The 18,060-nt window shown below is 40.2% G+C and overlaps 1 protein-coding gene across 5 annotated transcripts in view; it reads left to right on the forward strand.

Annotated features, from left to right (window-relative positions):
- The window catches only part of LOC140075670 (sodium channel protein type 2 subunit alpha), a 156,610-nt gene that overhangs the window by 85,133 nt on the left and 53,417 nt on the right, over positions 1–18,060 (forward strand). For 3 of the 5 annotated variants that reach the window (XM_072121825.1, XM_072121824.1, XM_072121823.1), the window contains exons 9-14: positions 845–986; positions 2,180–2,386; positions 2,627–2,911; positions 5,642–6,022; positions 11,686–11,821; positions 14,427–14,665. In XM_072121825.1, the coding sequence (XP_071977926.1) occupies positions 845–986; positions 2,180–2,386; positions 2,627–2,911; positions 5,642–6,022; positions 11,686–11,821; positions 14,427–14,665 (1,390 nt within the window). The remainder of the gene's footprint in view (positions 1–844; positions 987–2,179; positions 2,387–2,626; positions 2,912–5,641; positions 6,023–11,685; positions 11,822–14,426; positions 14,666–18,060) is intronic. The other 2 variants (XM_072121826.1, XM_072121827.1) reach the window with 1 other exon arrangement.

Genomic DNA, 18,060 nt, shown 5'->3' on the forward strand with positions numbered 1-18,060 from the left:
ACAGCTACCATGGGGATCTTAGTTTCTTCTTAGATGGATGTCACCACTGTTGGTGACACCACAAAAGGCACATGATAAACGCATGATCTCTCAAAGTTATAATTTACCTCAATTTATTCAATGACCATAAACCCCTGAGTGTAACAGCGTGACAGTGTAACTGTATACTTCAAATAAGGTGGACCAATATAAGGCAATTTACAAAAAATATATACCAAAAATTGTAGTTTAATAACTTAAAAGAAATCTACGATTTGATTTGATGAAGTATGAACCAAACATACCTCGAGAATGCTGTAGCCACACTTCTGCAGCAGCATATCTTGTTTAATCACTGAGCCGAGTGGTTTTGCTGAAAAACAATTATGACATTCAAGACCTTGGGAAAGCTGTATTGCATGCTTATTGCAGTACATAAACACATCACATAAGCTGTCTGCAGTGTCTAGACAGGGCTAATCAACCTGAGCTGGATCACTCATACATAGAAGCTGGGGGATGGTGCAGTGATTGATTACTTCTGTCTTCAGGCAGAAGTCAGTGATTACATCACCCTCCTGAAAAGTATAAGAGTAGCGCTGAGCCAGCCATAGGAGCGCCAGACACGCATTATCCTGGATTTTATAATAGGTTTTTAAGCAAAACCACTCAGCTCAGGGATTAAACAAGATATGTTTCTGCATCAGTGTAGCAACAGCATTCTCAAGGTATGTTTGCTTCATAATGTATCAAATTAAATGGTAGATTTTCTTTAATTTATTAATTTTAATAAGTTTACCATATTTATTTCCTTTTATACTTGTGTATAGATTATGGATTAGCATTTTTTTATTTCTGTGTTTAGTCAGTGCCCAGAAGGATACGCGTGCTTTAAAATTGGAAAAAACCCGAACTACGGCTACACAAGTTTTGACACGTTCAGCTGGGCATTTCTATCCTTATTTCGGCTGATGACGCAGGACTACTGGGAGAACTTGTATCAACTGGTGGGTATTTTGCTGTGTAAATTTACAAATTACATTAACACAACCAATCTCAAAAAGATTTTACCAAAATCTGGGGAAATGAGCGAGTGTAGATTCCAGCCCCTTTAACAGGGTGCCAGTTTGTCAAAACTAGTCAATTGGATCAGAACAGAACTATAATTTTAGTTCTTGTTTCAATATGAAGTGGATAGTACCTTTAAAAAATGGACAAAGGAAGAACATCTGATGAACAAATGCACGGGGTCGTAATTGCTGAAGACTCATTTTTGCGGGAAGTGAAAGCCCATCTGATTAACTTAAAAAGTTAATGGTGTATTCTATTTTTTCTCTATAGTTTGGACTCTTTTGGCAGTAGTAGGGGTCCCTGTCCTATTCAAATTATGGGCATGTGTATAGGACAGTGAAGTAAATAAATTTAGCAGTTTCTGCATACTTAAAGTCTTTTATTCAAGAGATTTCAACTTCAAATACCCTCTTAAAAGGAACCTTCCACCATCTTCACCAACCCAAACTCGGTAGATCCTTATGTTCCCTTGAATCTGGCACAGCTAGAATTATTTCTGTTGAGCCTACCATTCTTAGGTCATTAAGTCACTATTTTTGAACTTCAGAATTACAGAGAAGATGCCAATTACACCAAAATTGGTGGGTGACCACCTATTAAGGAGTGAAAATTATTTGCGTTAATGGTGGTGGTGAAAAGTTTTTTTAAAAGGAAATCTATCATGCCAAACAGACCAATGGTGCTGGGGTCCTGGGTTCAAGTCCCATCTAGGTCAACGCCTGCAAAGAGTTTGTATATTTGCGTGGGTTTCCTCCAGGTCCTCCGATTTCCTCCCACACTCCAAAAACATACTGGTAGGTTGATAAGACTGTGAGGCTGAGATTTAGCAAGCTCTGTGCAGTACTGCAGAATGTGCTATATAAATAAAGGAATTATTATTATTATTATTATTTTTAATAGTTAATAGGGGGCACCTTCATTGTCTTTTCAATATTAAGAGCAACTGCAAATATTGTTTTTTGCTTTGAGGGACCCAGATGGTATGTCTATTATATGGTCATGTCATTACACAATAACTCCCCTGTGGTGGCACTACATGTTTCCCTATGGGGTATATCTGATTAATCAGGACTCAGCAGTAGCACACATCCTGAACATTTACCTAATAATATTGAATAACTTTTTTCAGACCCTTCGAGCTGCTGGAAAAACCTACATGATCTTCTTCGTATTGGTGATCTTCTTGGGTTCCTTCTATTTGGTGAACTTGATCCTGGCTGTTGTGGCCATGGCTTATGAAGAGCAGAACCAAGCAACTCTGGAAGAAGCCGAGCAGAAGGAAGCTGAATTTCAGCAAATGTTAGAACAGCTTAAAAAGCAACAAGAAGAAGCTCAGGTACAATCATACATATCCAGCTGTGTGTTTGATATGGTAATAAAATAATTATCTACATCCCAAACTTTCAATTTGTTTTGCTTGGAAGATCCCTTAGCTTGGACTATAAATATTAAAGTTGAAATCTATCCTATTAAAATTCAATTAGAATGATATACCATGAATAATGTAATTTTTGATGGCTTCACATAAAATAACTAATATAAGTTAGAATAACAAAGTCTTCTGTTTTTGAACCAGGCCGCAGCTGCCGCAGCCCTAAATTTGTCGAGGGAATACAGTGAAGACGGTGGCTTTGGACCTCTTTCAGAAAGTTCATCCGTAGCTTCCAAGCTCAGTACAAAAAGCGCCAAAGATCGGAAGAATAAAATAAGGCAGAAGAGGCGAGGAGGAGATGAGGAGAAAGGAGACGATGAAAAATTTCCAAAGTCCGAATCTGAAACCAGTATTAAAAGAAAAGGCTTCCGTTTCTCCATTGAAGGAAATCGATTAACTTATGAAAACAAGTTTTCCTCTCCACACCAGGTAGAGTTTTTGCTGTTTTATTATATAGGATCTTCATATGGAGTTTGTCCACAGCACAATCTCCTGTGAGTTACCATATAGGAACATCTAGTTTCTTGCATTACTTTTTGAAACTTTTTTGCAGTTGAGACTTTTTAGTCTCAATTGAGGCAAAAAATTAGACAAAAAAGGTTAAATTGAGACAGAAAAAGGCTCAAAAAAAGTACAAGAAACCACACAACCTGCTGATAAATTCCCCCCAGTGTCTTCTTATAAAACATATCATGGTGTGTTATAAGACAATGATTGAGCATTATTCGATGTGTCTATAGACTTATACAGTCTCCAGGAAGAGATGACTGCCCTTCCCCCCGAAACCAGCAGCTGGCAGGGGTTCTGCTCAGGGGTGTTGCTGTCCTTCCTTTCTAAGTTTTCAGAAGTATAACAGTACAGGCAGTCCCCAGGTTGTGTACAAGATAGGGTCCATAGGTTTGTTCTTAAGTTGAATTTGTATGTAAGTTGCAACTGTATATTTTATAATTGAAGTTCTAGACAATTTTTTTTTTTTGCCCCAGTGACAATTGGAGTTTCAAATTTTTTTGCTGTAATGGGACCAATAATTATCAATATAACTTCATTACAGACACCTTACAGCTGATTATTGCAATCTAGGACTATAGTAAAGCATCCAAAGAGCTTCACCAGAGGTCACAGTGGGCAGAGTGGTCCGTCTTTAACTAGGGGTCATCTGTAAGTCGTGTCCTTAAGTAGGGGACCACCTGTGTATGCTTCCAAAAATAAAATGAATGATAATTAAAGGTGGCAAATAACAGCCTATATCTTCCAAAAATATAATTGCAGGTTGAAAATCTTGATTGGTCAAATTTTTCTCAAACACTAGGAAGTCTTTTTCCTATTTTTTTTATTTGACTAGTTGGTTTATACATATTGCGACCCATCATCAACTTGCATACATGGCCTATAACAGATGACACTGTCATCTGCTGTATATACAGGCAGTCTCCGGGTTACGACAGGCAGTCTCCGGGTTCTTTAGCTTTGTTATTAAGTTGAATTTGTATGTAAGTTTTTTTGTCCCAGTGACAATTGGTTTTTCAACATTTTTGCTGTAATAGGACCAAGGATTCTCAATAAAGCTTTATTACATACACTTTACAGCTGATCATTGCAGTCTGGGACTAAAGAAAAGATCGCAGAGAGCTTCACCAGAGGTCACAGTGGGCAGAGCGGTCTGTCTTTTACTAGGGGTCGTCTATTAGTCGGTTGTCCCTAAGTAGGGGACCGTCTGTATTAGACTTAAAAATGAACCACAGACCATGTGTAATTGTTTAAGGATTGGCTTGTGCACCATGTCTATGTTTGATTGTCTTTTTAATTACAAAATAAAATATAATAAAAACATGAGCCACAGAAAACAGGAAATGTAAGCTATTGGCTACTCTAATGGCTTGCTTAAAAAAATTTCAATATTTCAGGTCTTTTGTGCCATGAAAATAAATATACAGTATGTTAGATATAGAATGGCTCAAAGCATTTGTTTGGGGCCTCCGGCGGTCGATAAGGGGTGCAAATTGGATCTGGCAAGTTAGAATCCTTTTTTCATCCTCAGGAAATATATTGCTGTCACTATCTCCAATTAAGCATGTGCATGAAATAAAGAGAGAGATACATGACAAATGATATTTATATTTATGGGGGCCTTAAAGAGACTACCCCAAGTTAAATTGCTTTCCCCTGCAGGATAGGAGATAGCAATCTTTTTGTTGGTAGTTTGACTGCTGGGACCCCTTCCAATAACGATAATGCTCCACCACCGATTATGAGAAGGGGGGCCCCGTTCTCACTTATTTATGGAGTGGAAGCTTGAGTCCTGCTACTCAATTTCATACTATGGGCATAGTGCTTAGGTATCTCCGACACTTCCGTTCAGTTTAAGATAGTGCCGGAGATACACGAGAGCTGTTCTCTACAATTTGGACACTCTATAGCAGTGGTGGCGAACCTATGGCACTGGTGCCGGAGATGGCACTCTGAGACCTCTCTGTGGGCACTCGGGCTGTCTCCCAGGCACAGAGTTTGCCTGACATGACACCTTCCTGCAGTCCAAGTACTGACCCATCCTGTGCTGCTTGGTCCTGTCTGAAGAGTGAGGAGGTGTGGACAGGGTCGGATTGGAGCTCAAAGATTCTGGTAGCAATAAGTTTGTTACTGCCTAAATTGCCGTGTTGGCACTTTGGGAAAAGCTTGTGTGTTTTAGGTCTCATTTTGGGCACTCGCTCTCTAAAAGGTTCGCCATCACTGCTCTATAGTATACACTGGAACAGTGCTTGACCTGCCACTCCATCAATAAGGGAGGAGAAAACTCTATGCTCATGATCAGTGGGAGTCCATTCTTGTGGTCAGTGGCAGGGTCAGTGCCAGCACTGGGGCTACCCAGGCAATTGCCGGTGCCAGAGCTGTTGGGGGGCCCACATAAAACAATCTGTCGGGGTGAAGGGGGCTGTATCTAATGAATCCATAGGGTGTGAGGGGGAATTTTATTTAAAATAACCATGAGGAGGATATTTGGCATATTTTAGGGAGCAGAAGACTGTTTTAGTTTCTGAATTTTTAATGTTGCCATGAAAGATTATGGACAGTCAGAATACATTTGTTGATCAACCTCTCATATAACGATGTGTCTGAGTCCTAAATTTCTTCATTTATAATCCACTCTCTTCTGTGTTGCAGTCATTGCTAAGCATCCGTGGATCTCTCTTTTCTCCAAGACGCAATAGTAGAGCCAGTCTGTTCAGCTTTAGAAATCGTGCAAAAGACATGGGTTCCGAAAATGACTTTGCAGACGATGAACACAGCACCTTCGAGGACAATGAAAGCAGGAGAGGCTCCTTGTTTGTACCTCACAGACACACGGAAAGGCGGAACAGTAACATAAGCCAGACCAGCAAGGCATCAAAGACCATACCTATGCTTCCAGCGAACGGCAAGATGCACAGCACCGTGGACTGCAACGGAGTGGTCTCTCTGCTTGGTGGTCCATCTGTCCCAACGTCGCCTGTTGGACTACTACTTCCAGAGGTGATAATAGATAAACCAGCTTCTGATGACAATGTAAGGAAGATTTATGTAGTCTAGGCATGGTGGTGCCTTAATACCACATATCTTTTATCTTCACAACTGGATCTAGTGACCACCCTGGGTCTGGTTGTGTCTAAGTTGTAGTGTTTTTTTACTTATTTGTACATTGATTTTTCCAACAAAATCAAAAAAATTGGTCTCTCAACCCTTTCATCCACCACCAATTTGGGGAAGTAAAAATTGTATATGTAGAACTGACTACTGATACTAGGAAGATGGTGGTGATGAGAGGTTTGAGATGTTCGTCAGAGTCATTGTATTTGATTCATGTGATTATGGGAAATTTCTTTTATACTTTTAAAGGTAAAATCCTATAAAAAAAATTCTTAATATAGCCAAAATTTGAAACTCTGCATATAGTTACCACCACAAATACCCCCTTTCATATTGTTCCATTATTCCCTGCATTTTCTAACATTTTTTCCTTAGTAACCCTGTTATTTGCCCAATGCTCTGTTCACACTAGTGTCATGCTGGATTCAGAATCGGCTGAATCTTGATGTACTACATGGTACCTGCCAAGCGGTATAACTTGAGGCAGATGGGCCCCAGTGCAAAGTCTGTGCCATGGCCCCGTCTATAATGTATAGTGTATAGCACTAGTCTTCTCATCAGGGAAAGTGACCTTATGAGCCCCCTAAGCTTCTTGGGCCCGTTTGCGGTTGCTCCCTCTGCATCCCCTCAAGTTATGCCCCTGTACCTGTCAAGTTAAGGGTATACCGTATTTTTCGGACTATAAGGCGCACCGGATTATAAGGCGCACTATTAATAAATGCCTGCTAAAATGTCTAGGTTCATATATAAGGCACACTGGATTATAAGGCGCACCTGATTATAAGGATGAATGACCAGCAGGTGGCAGACCTGGGCAGCTGTTGTCTGTAAGTACGGTTCATATATAAGGCGCACTGGACTATAAGGCGCACCTGATTATAAGGATGAATGAGCAGCAGGTGGCAGACATGTGCACAGTTCAAGTTTTTGTGCGCCTTATAGTACAAAAAATGCGGTATTTGGCAGAAAATAGAGTATGCTTGTTTTTCTCCACAAATTACCTGATTGACACTAATACTAGTGTGAATAGTCCCCGGCTGCTTCAACACGCACGTCGTTAGTACATCACTGCTATAATGTGTCTAAAGATGAGCAAATCATATTTAAAAATGTGTTCATTAGTAGGAGAAATTAAGATGCTACACATTATTATTGACTGTTCCTCTATCTGACTACTTAAATCCCACTGATCCTGAGATTGGAGGCCCTATTTATCAAAGTGTATGGTCATACAGATGGGACGCACCACGAATCAGCTCTATGGGAATGTGAAAAATACCATTCCCTAAAGTATCGCTGAACGGAGCGTCTGCCAAACCAAAGCATCATTATGCAAAGTACAAGGAATCCACGTGATCACTGGGGACACAACTGGTCAGATCACCACTGATCTCCCGTGATATGGGGGTGAGGTCTGGTCTCAATGACCCCTTTCTAATCTGAGTTAAATTTGCTCATCTTTGTACATAACCTTCATATTTCAGATAGAAGTATTATGACAATCTTTTGGGAAACAAATGGCAAAATTCACATTTGCATGAATTATAAATATGTCTTAGTTTTCCTTAAAGTAATAGCCTTTTGTTGGTAAAGACCATAGTAGTCGGGCACAGCTCAAAGGGGTCTTTCTTTTTACGCAAATAATTGATATTGTTTGTGTAGAAAAAATGTTAAACAATTTTTCTATGTATTTTCCGTACCCATTCATTGCCGTTTTCCAGATCTCTGCTTGTTGTCATTCTATAGGAAGCTTCATTATTTCCTTCCTGTGAATACAAACCAATTCTGGTCATGTGATGTTACACAGGTGCACGGCTCATTATATCTCTGGTCATATAAGGTCACACAGGTGCACAGCTCATTATATCCCTGATCATGTGATGTTACACAGGTGCACAGCTCATTATGTCCCTGGTCATATGAGGTCACCTAGGTGTACAGCTCCAGTTCATTATATCCCTGGTCATGTGATGTCACACAGGTGCTAGGATCGGCCCTATGCTTACTCTTAGATCCACAATAAGGAGGGGACTATACCAATCACCTAGTTATATAAATATGGTACAGCAAGGTGAAAAACTTATAAAACTTAACATTTATTACAAAAATTACTTAAAAACCACTATATTCGTGAAAAATATTACATCAACATCAACAACAATGGGTCACTGTGCTGTATATAGTGTCAAAAAGCACAGGGCCCATAAAGTAGTGCCATCTACACTACTAGTCACAAGTAAAAACTATGTACACAAGGTGATACACGCCAGGTATGTTATTTTATGCTGTCTGGCATGATACCTGGCGTGTATCACCTTGTGTACATAGTTTTTACTTGTGACTAGTGGTGTAGATGGCACTACTTTATGGGCCCTGTGCTTTTTGACACTATATACAGCACAGTGACCCATTGTTGTTGATGTTGATGTAATATTTTTCACGAATATAGTGGTTTTTAAGTAATTTTTGTAATAAATGTTAAGTTTTATAAGTTTTTCACCTTGCTGTACCATATAAATGTCATACAGGTGCACAGCTCATTTTATCCCTGGTCATATGAAGTCACACAGGTCCATGGCCCATTATATCCTTGGCCATGTGATGTCACACAGGTGTGCAGCTCATTATATCCTTGGCCATGTAATGTCACACAGGTGTGCAGCTCATTATATCCTTGGTCATGTGATGTCACACAGGTGTGCAGCTCATTATATCCTTGGTCATGTGATGTCACACAGGTGCACAGCTCATTATATCCTTGGTCATGTGATGTCACACAGGTGTGCAGCTCATTATATCCTTGGTCATGTGATGTCACACAGGTGCACAGCTCATTATATCCTTGGTCATGTCAGGTCACACTGGTGCATGGTTCATTATAACACACTGCTCTGATTACTCATTACATGACCGTGGATTGAAGGAAGTAAACAATGAAGATTTTTCTTAAATGACAGCAAGCAGAGATCTAGAAAACCATGGGGAATTGATACGGAAAGTATATTGGAAAATTGTACTTTAATTACACAAACAAAGTGAATTATTTGCTTAAAGTAGACAACCCCTTTAAAGTTTCTGGACACGTGTCTGTATGGCATCAAACATTGGGCAGAGCATAGTTATGCACCTTCATTTAATCTAAAATGTGTTTATTGCAAAATATGAATTTTACTAGTTTCCCATTAACATCATATTATCAGCTTTAGCTATTAACATTATTTGGTAGCTTTTTGAGTGTCTGCATGCTGGATATACATGTGCATAAAGTGGAAATAAAACCTTAGGTACTAAAAGGTGACATTAATGCATAAAGTTACATCCACAGTCTACTCTATGGGGAAGATTTATCATCAGTCTCTTAGAGCAGAACTGTTCAAGCTGCCTATGGCAACCAACCAGAGCTCAGCTTTTATCTTCCCACAGTTTATAAAATGAAATCTGATGAGAAAGTGTCCCTGGTTTATCCTAATGGATTCTGATGGATTTCCTTGAAATTCAAGAATTAAAAGCTGACAGAAGTGACTTTCTCTAGAAGCTCAGTTCTGGTACCATATGTAGATGGTTAACAATAGTGGATGGCCCACAATTACCATATAACCAAGGCCATTGGCAATGTTGATCTGCCTTTGGTCTCCCCCAACTCTCACACAACCCCCCCCCCCCCTCCCCCCGACCATTGCTTCTAGTGTACAGCAGGGAATGTGGAAACTGGAAACACATTCCTAAATACAAGTATATTAAAGTATATTAAAAAGTTTTTTTTTTAACTTTTTCTAACACGTAACAGTCACTGCCAGGGACCCTAATGTTGAACCCCTTTAAGGGGGCCCTTAATTCCACTTTCAGGCACTACAATTACTGCATATCTAAATGACGATCATAAAACAATATTTTTAAAAAATACCCTACTTTCTGACAGTACAACTGTTTATGACAGATTATGTGTCTGTGGAGAGAACTCCCTAAGGGGAAAATGAAGCAAATTATTATTTTCTATGGTTGCCGCTAATTGCTCATTGTTGCTAAGCAGCTGCTTCATTTTCGGCTAAAGTAGTAGCTATCATGTATCACAGCGTTTAATGTGAAATTTCCAAATCTCATACCTCACACTCATCAATGGCAAGTGCAGGGATTCAGCTATATCCACAAATTAACTTTTGGCTGCAGAACATTACTTTGCCGTTTCAAAATGCTTCATCACAGGTAGTTTAAAGGGGTTGTCAGTGGGGGGGGGCTACTTTCTTCCAAACACAGTGCCACACCTCACCATAGTTTGTGTAGGTATTGCTCTTTAGCTGTAATACCACACACTACCTTAGGTCAGAGGTGGAGCAGTTTTTGGAAAGAAAGCAGCCATGTTTTTTTTTAGTTTCAACAAAACTTTATTGATCAATAAGCGAAAAGATCAAATATACAACAGTCTCATTGGATACATAGCCAGCTACTGTATCAATTGAGCAATAAAGTATAAGGGTAAGCGGTGGGGTAGGGTCACACTGGGGGAGGGGTGGCAAGAAAAAACAAAATTTTTATGACAAAATTGGTGTAAATGTAGTGTGTGAGGATGGTATTAATTGTTGAGGACGCATCCGAACCATGAAATTACTGAGAGATCATTAGGGTGATAATACTAAAGCTCTCTCAAGGGTAGGGGAGCCCTGCAAAGTGATCCAGGGATTCCATATCCCAGCAGCCATGTTTTTTTAACCCCTTTAACAAAACAGTGGTATTTTGTTGCTAAGTCATAGGCATCTAGAGTCCTCAAAGTCTATTGGATGCAATAGATACTCAAACCAATCCCTCGGGATAGGGGGTCAATGTGGTGTCTAACTGCTAGGAATCCTAAAGGCCCCGGGGATCGTAAGTCCTGAATCTAGCGTAGGTGCAAAAGTTTGACCTGGACTCATCTCTTGAATCCATCTTGTAAGAATCCTACAACTTCAATGGAAGTGAAAGTAGAAATAGTTGAGCAGGAACACTTGCCCTAAATCCATATGGGGTAGATTTAGGACTTTAGTTTTTTCCATTTACCCAATATGGAAGGGGGAGAAGTTTCCAGTGGACAAAAAGCAATGTTCTCCTGCCCTTGCTTATTGAGATGACACAATGTAATCGCTGTATGTAGGTTTCATTGCCAATGGCTAACCCACAGTGACTTACAGTGCCAACAAAGTGGATGGGATTTATACAAATTACATTAAAAAATAGAAACTTTCAGCATAATGCAGTGTGCGTTTCTTGATTTTCATTTGTTCCATTGTTGCCGGTTATGTTATACATTCCGCTTTAAAAAAAAAAATATTTTGAATATCCAAAATATGTGACATCATAATTGTTCTTGCTCTTCAAAAGATATACATATAGATATATGTATATGCACAGTTCATCACCTCCCTGCCACATGCTTAGCCCATCACGCTTCATAGATCATTCTGTATTATATGCAGAGACTACTGTAGTCAGTAAAGATGACAAAACTTATATAAAACACAAGGCAAAAAAAAAACGGATACGAGAGACTGAATGCAAAGATCACATCGCACTGCATGGCTTTTGGTTATTAATGAATAGTTTTATTTCAGGGAACAACGACAGAAACGGAGATGAGGAAAAGGAAATCGAGCTGTTATCAGGTATCTATGGATCTGTTAGAAGATCCCACGGCCATGAGGCAGAGAGCATTGAGCGTTGCCAGCATTTTGACCAATACCATGGAAGGTAAGTGAGCTTTATGGCAGCTGCAATGAATGGGCGTTATTGCATGAAAAACTTCCTACACACTCATGGAATTGTTGGGGAATATCATGCTTAAAAACGTTCCCCAATCTGCCAGAGGCAGGAGCTTGTGAAATGCCTACTAAGAATTGGTTGGTTCTACTTGGTTCAGAGGTGGAATTGGGCTGTCCACTTGTTGGTCCTAAAATTTTAAATGTTATCCTCAATCCTTTTGAGAGGATAATAGTCTTATCAGAGGGAGTCCAGCCGCTGGAACCACCACCAGTCACATGAACAGTGGTTCTCTTCTCCATAACTTAGAGGTGTCAGGTCAAGCATGGATTCTAGTGCTTCGTTTACTTGCAATCTGCTGGGCAGGGGTGGAATTAGGAAAGACAGGGCCGACTAACAGACTTCTGAATGGGGCCCCTCTTCTTTTAACCCCTTAAGGACGCAGGGTTTTTTCGTTAATTTCTCGCTCTCCATCTTCAAAAATCCATAACTTTTTTTTTCATTTTTCTGTGTACAGAGCTGTGTGAGGGCTTATTTTGTGCGTAACAAATTTTACTTTCCTGTGATGCCGTGTACTGCGAAGCTGGAAAAAAATTCCAAATGTGGAAAAAAATGAAAAAAAAAACATGTGCGTCAGGTTCTTGTGGGCTCAGTTTTTACGAATTTGACTGTGCGCTCCAAATAACACCTCAGCTTTATTCTTTGGTTCGGTACGATCGCGGTGATACCAAAGTTATATAGGTTTTATTGTGTTTTAATACATTTTCAAAAATGAAACGAATGTGTACAAAAAAGAAAAAAATTTTTTGCCATCTTCTGACGCTAATAACTTTTTCACACTTTGGGGTACGGAGCTGTGTGAGGTGTCATTTTTTGCGAAATGAGCTGACGTTTTCATTCCTTTCATTTTGAGGTCTGTGCGACATTTTGATAACTTTTTATTCTATTTTTTATGTGATGTAAAAAGGTGTAAAAGTCGCATTTCGGACATTTGGGCGCCATTTCCCGTCTCGGAGGTCACCGTCGGCCGTAACCGTTTTTATATTTTGATAGATTGGGCATTTTGGGACGCGGCGATACCTATTGTGTTTGTGATTTTTACTGTTTATTATGATTTATATCAGTTCTAGGGAAAGGGGGGTGATTTGAAATTTTAATATTTTATAATTTTTTTTTACTTTTTAAACTTTTTTTTTTCTTTTTTTTCACTATTTCTTAGACCATCTAGGGTACATTAACCAGCCGCGGTTATAAGCGGTGGGGTTTTGCTGCAATATGCAACAACCCCCATCATTGTACGAAGAGGACTCAGCCCGTGAGCCCTCTTCATACATTCCCTGTACCTCTGCGCCGTAGAGCTACAGCGCAGAGCGTTAAGGGGTTAAAAAATTTTATGCACTGACATATATCTATACACTGATACATACAGTATACACACATATAGGGGGATATTTATCACACGCCGATGCTCGTTTGCCAATGCATCATGGCCCGCCGGCCATGCCTCCCTCCTTCATACCCCTCCACGCTCTCCTGGCGTACAGATGGTGGGAAGAGAGAAATAATTGCAAGTGCTAGCAATAAGCTAGTGTGCTGCCGAAGCCTTGGTAAATACTCCCCATAGTTTATATACATCTTATTATTACACATACAGAATATACACCCTTACATACAGTACACTGTAAATAATGGTGCACCTCCTCCGTTAGTTAATGTGGCTGGGCCCCCTGACACTCTGGCCTGTAGCAGCGTTCTATAGCTGCTATCCCTGTAATTATGCCCCTGGTGCTGGACTATTTTCGACAGTCCCCTGGACATTGAGCATCAGGGCTGACTCTTGACCTGCCATTTTACTGTATTGCATAAGGCATTTTCAAAAGGTTTGAGTGCTACCGAAGTGATCCCTAATGCTTAAAGGGAACCTGTCATCAAAAATTGGAAATGCTCCTGAATCTGCCCCTTACTCTGGTATGGCACCATTGGCTGACACAGCCAGTAGTCATAGAACAGGGACCAGGTTGTGGAGAAGCTCAGTGCAGGGCACTTCTTAGTAGGCATTATCAATATTATGTGAAGCTGCAATGTACTTGAAAGTAAAACACATTGGGGGTCATTTACTAAGGGCCCGCTTCGCGTTTACCCGACGTGTTACCCGAATATTTCCGATTTGCGCAGATTTTCCCTGTATTGCCCCGGGATTTTGGCGCACACGATCGGATTGTGGCGCATCGGCGCCGGCATGCACGCGACGGAAATCGGGGGGGCGTGGCCGAGCGAAAACCCGACGGATTCGGAAAAACTGCCGCATTTAAAACAATAAAAGTGTCTCTTGGGACGCGCTTACCTTCACTTGGTCCGGCTCGGTGAAGTTGAGTGCGTTCAGATGCTTTTCAGCGCAGCAGCGCCACCTGGTGGACGTCGGAGGAACTACCTTAGTGAATCCTGGCCGGACCCGAATCCATCGCAGAGAAGGCGCCGCTGGATCGCGAATGGACCGGGTAAGTAAATCTGCCCCATTGGGTCATCACCAATTACCAAAAGAATTCCAATAAGAACCAGAATAAAAAGTAATAAACCCATCCTCTTTCTTTCGCAGAACTTGAAGAATCCAGGCAGAAGTGTCCACCATGTTGGTACAAGTTTGCAAACGTGTTCCTCATCTGGGATTGTAGTCCTGATTGGCTGAAAATAAAACACGTAGTGAAATTGGTTGTGATGGATCCATTTGTGGACTTGGCCATAACAATCTGCATTGTGTTGAACACACTGTTTATGGCTATGGAGCATTACCCGATGACAGATGAGTTTAACTATGTCCTCTCTGCTGGTAACCTGGTAAGCAAAAAAAGTTATTTCTCTAGAGACCCTATGAGTAGAAATTAACACTTGATTGGCTTATTTGAATTTAAATTTCTTTCCAGAAATTATCATTGATGGTCCATTGTCAGGATGAGCCATCGACAGTTGATTGAGAGGGGGTCGCCACATAGTCTCTTCGCCAGCTGCTTAGAGTCACATAAACAGAGCCAGAAGCAGTTGGCAGGAACCTTGATATGACACAGAGCCAGGGGTGTAACTAGGAGTGGTTGGGCCCCATAGCAGACCTGTGCATGGGGCCCCTCTTCCTCTTAAACATTCAAAAAAAATATTTCTATACACATTTATACACTTTCAGATATTTATACACATCATGCATGCATATGTACAGCATATACACTCTATACCAGTGATGGCGAACCTATGGCATGGGTGCCAGAGGTGGCACTCTGAGCCCTTTCTGTGGGCACCCAGGCTGTCGCCCCAGGACAGAGTTCATCAGAGAAGACTCAAGTCTACCTGCAGTCTTAGACAACTTGAGATGCTGCTCTCAAAGCTCTTTTAAGGTGACACATCCTTGACTGATTGGAACTGGAGAAAGAGTGAGAAGGTGTGAACTGGGCCAGATTATCTTTTGAGGTCCCCTTGCTGGCCCCATGATTCTTCCTGTACAGAGAGACCCTGGAGAGAAGCTACAATGACATCTGATTTTGTCCTCCTGCTTTCAACTATATTGGTGTACTCAGGATGCTGATACGATTGAATGTTGTGGAAGAACAGGGAGAAATGAGTTACTGTTTAAATTGTCATGTTGGCACTTGATGGTAAATAAGTGAGATTTGGTTGTAGTTTGGGCACCTGGTCTCTGAAAGGTTCACCATATACACAATCATATACCCATACACCCATACAACAGTACAGTTGTGTACTCATATAAAGTATATTCAGTGCCTACAGTATATATATATGTCATATACACTCATATAAAGTATATACACCTCATATAAACACATACAGTTTATACATATCATGTATACTCATATAAAGTATATTCATATCATACAGTATATACCTATAAAAGTAGATACACATTATATATATGCACATACAACATATACACTACATGTATATGCACATACATAATATATACACCCATAGAGTACATATGTATCATTGCACATACTGTATAGACATCATACAGTATAAATACATCATGTACATGCACATACAGTATATAGACATCATTTATACAAATATATACAGTATATACAGATCATATACACTCACATACAGAGCATATTCATACAGTATATACACATCATATACATACCACCTCTCTCAGTATTTCTACATCTGAGCTGGATACAAAATAGCTTTACTGGAAGACGTGCAGCAGAATATGTATACACTGATGCACTTCCTCCATTGTTTGCAGTGTCTCAGTCTTGGCCGGACCCCCTGACACTCCTGGCCCCGCAGCAGCTATGTCAGCATCCTGGTAGTTATGCCCCTGCACAGAGCCAACTATATGGTCTGTTTATACAGCTCCAAAGCAAGTGTTTGGTACAAGGAGTTTCTGAAAAAACATTCAACTAATCTCTGCTCATTTTGAACGTAGGAGTGTAGTGGATGCTCCTACTAAGTGGCGGACAGGTATCTCTGTATACAGACTTTAGTCCTGGGAAGGGACTGAATAACAGCTGAATAGGACTATCTAAAGCCTATATGGAATCTTTTTCTAAAGTATATAACATTCTCCCCTTAATGATGTTGCTCCAAGATTGGATCAATGTGATAAGATTCTTGAGTTTTGCATGTCCATTGTTTATTCTGTATACACAGGACATGAAACTGATTTTTTGTGCAATTGTATAATCAGGATTTCCCCAATAAAAATCAATTTTTAACTTAAAAAGCCCCCATTAATCCTGCATTTTCAAATTGTGAAAGTGCCGCTTTCTATGATGAGCCAGCGGAGTTACAGCAGTACAAAGGGCCAGTGGTGAAAAGCAAATGAGATTAAGTTCTTAGTGCATATTACTGAATGTGAACGTGTTCAATACTAATGAGAAAGAAGGATTAGATGCAGTAGTGTTATAACGAGATCTGTTTAATTATCTTTGAAAATAATTATTATGAATGGTACAAGAACCTCAGGGAAGTTGTATCCATCCAGGGTTGTCCAGCAAAAAATATATATTCTACTGTGTGTAAAATATTATAGAATTGCACTTATTAATATAATTTGTTTTTAAGATTTGAATTCATTCTTCTATTGTAGACCCCCTCTCCCGATTCTAGGTGTTCACTTTCTTACATGTTATGACATAACAGGAACATTCCCCCAATTCCGTGTTTCAGTGGCCTGATGAAGGGACTAGTCCTTGTCGCTTCGTTAGCCATGATGGAGGGGGGTGTTAGTCTAGCTCGTCAATTGAGTCAGTCGGTCACTTTTTAGCACATTTTAGCAGAGAGAGAAGAAGGAAGCACCTTCCAGTTTCAGGATGGAAGTGGAAGTAGATCCCCTAAGACCAGGTGAAAAAAGTTGTCAATAGGAAGATCTACACCGATTTGTAAAGTGATAACGATATCAGTGTTATTGCACTTAATACACACCCTTGTTACGTGATTCTGTATTACCTATGGTATATACTTGATAGTTCCAACTCAGCTGAGCTTCAGAGAAAATAATTGACTCATCCCACTTGGGTACAAAGCTTTGTGTATGTTGATGCCATCCCTCTTCCTTCCAACATCTTATCACCGTTAAATAGTCCATTATACAGATTAGATAGCCCCCGGGCTCCGGTAAGGTGAGATATGGATGACTTATATTTAACGTTTTGGGCAGCTTAAAGCTGACCATAAATATTAGGTTGGGAAAGCATACACAAAGGAACACTTCATGATGGGGGCTATTGAGAAGAGCCAAGTCAAAAGATAGATTATTCAATTGTTTTTTGAGATAAAATTGGTACTATATCTGTATGCATTTTTATAGTGTGGATAAAACTTTTCCTTTGACTTGGCTCTTCTCAGGGCCCACCATTCGGCAGTGCTCCATGGTCCATTTTTTTGTGTTTCCGTATCCCGCCTGAACTTCTGGATACTTGATGCACCAAAGAAGGATGCAGCAGCAAATCTGGTGTTTTTAATACTTGTGAATGTCACCTGTGCAAATGCCAAACAAAGAGAGAATACAAAAGGTGCCATCAGGACTAGAGAAGTGTGTAGGAACATGTACTTATAATTAAGATTTTATGGCCACCATTGGCAGTTGTTTGAAAATTATGAACATCCATTCTCACTAAAGTCTTACGTGGTGGGGTTGATGCACACAAAGGAGGCTTATATAATGTTCCAGCCATTTGTTAATGTAAAACACACCATGCCGGCTAACAGCCCATTGGTGA

The sequence above is a fragment of the Engystomops pustulosus genome, chromosome 8, assembly GCF_040894005.1.
Source record: "Engystomops pustulosus chromosome 8, aEngPut4.maternal, whole genome shotgun sequence".
In the NCBI taxonomy this organism is placed as follows: domain Eukaryota; kingdom Metazoa; phylum Chordata; class Amphibia; order Anura; family Leptodactylidae; genus Engystomops; species Engystomops pustulosus.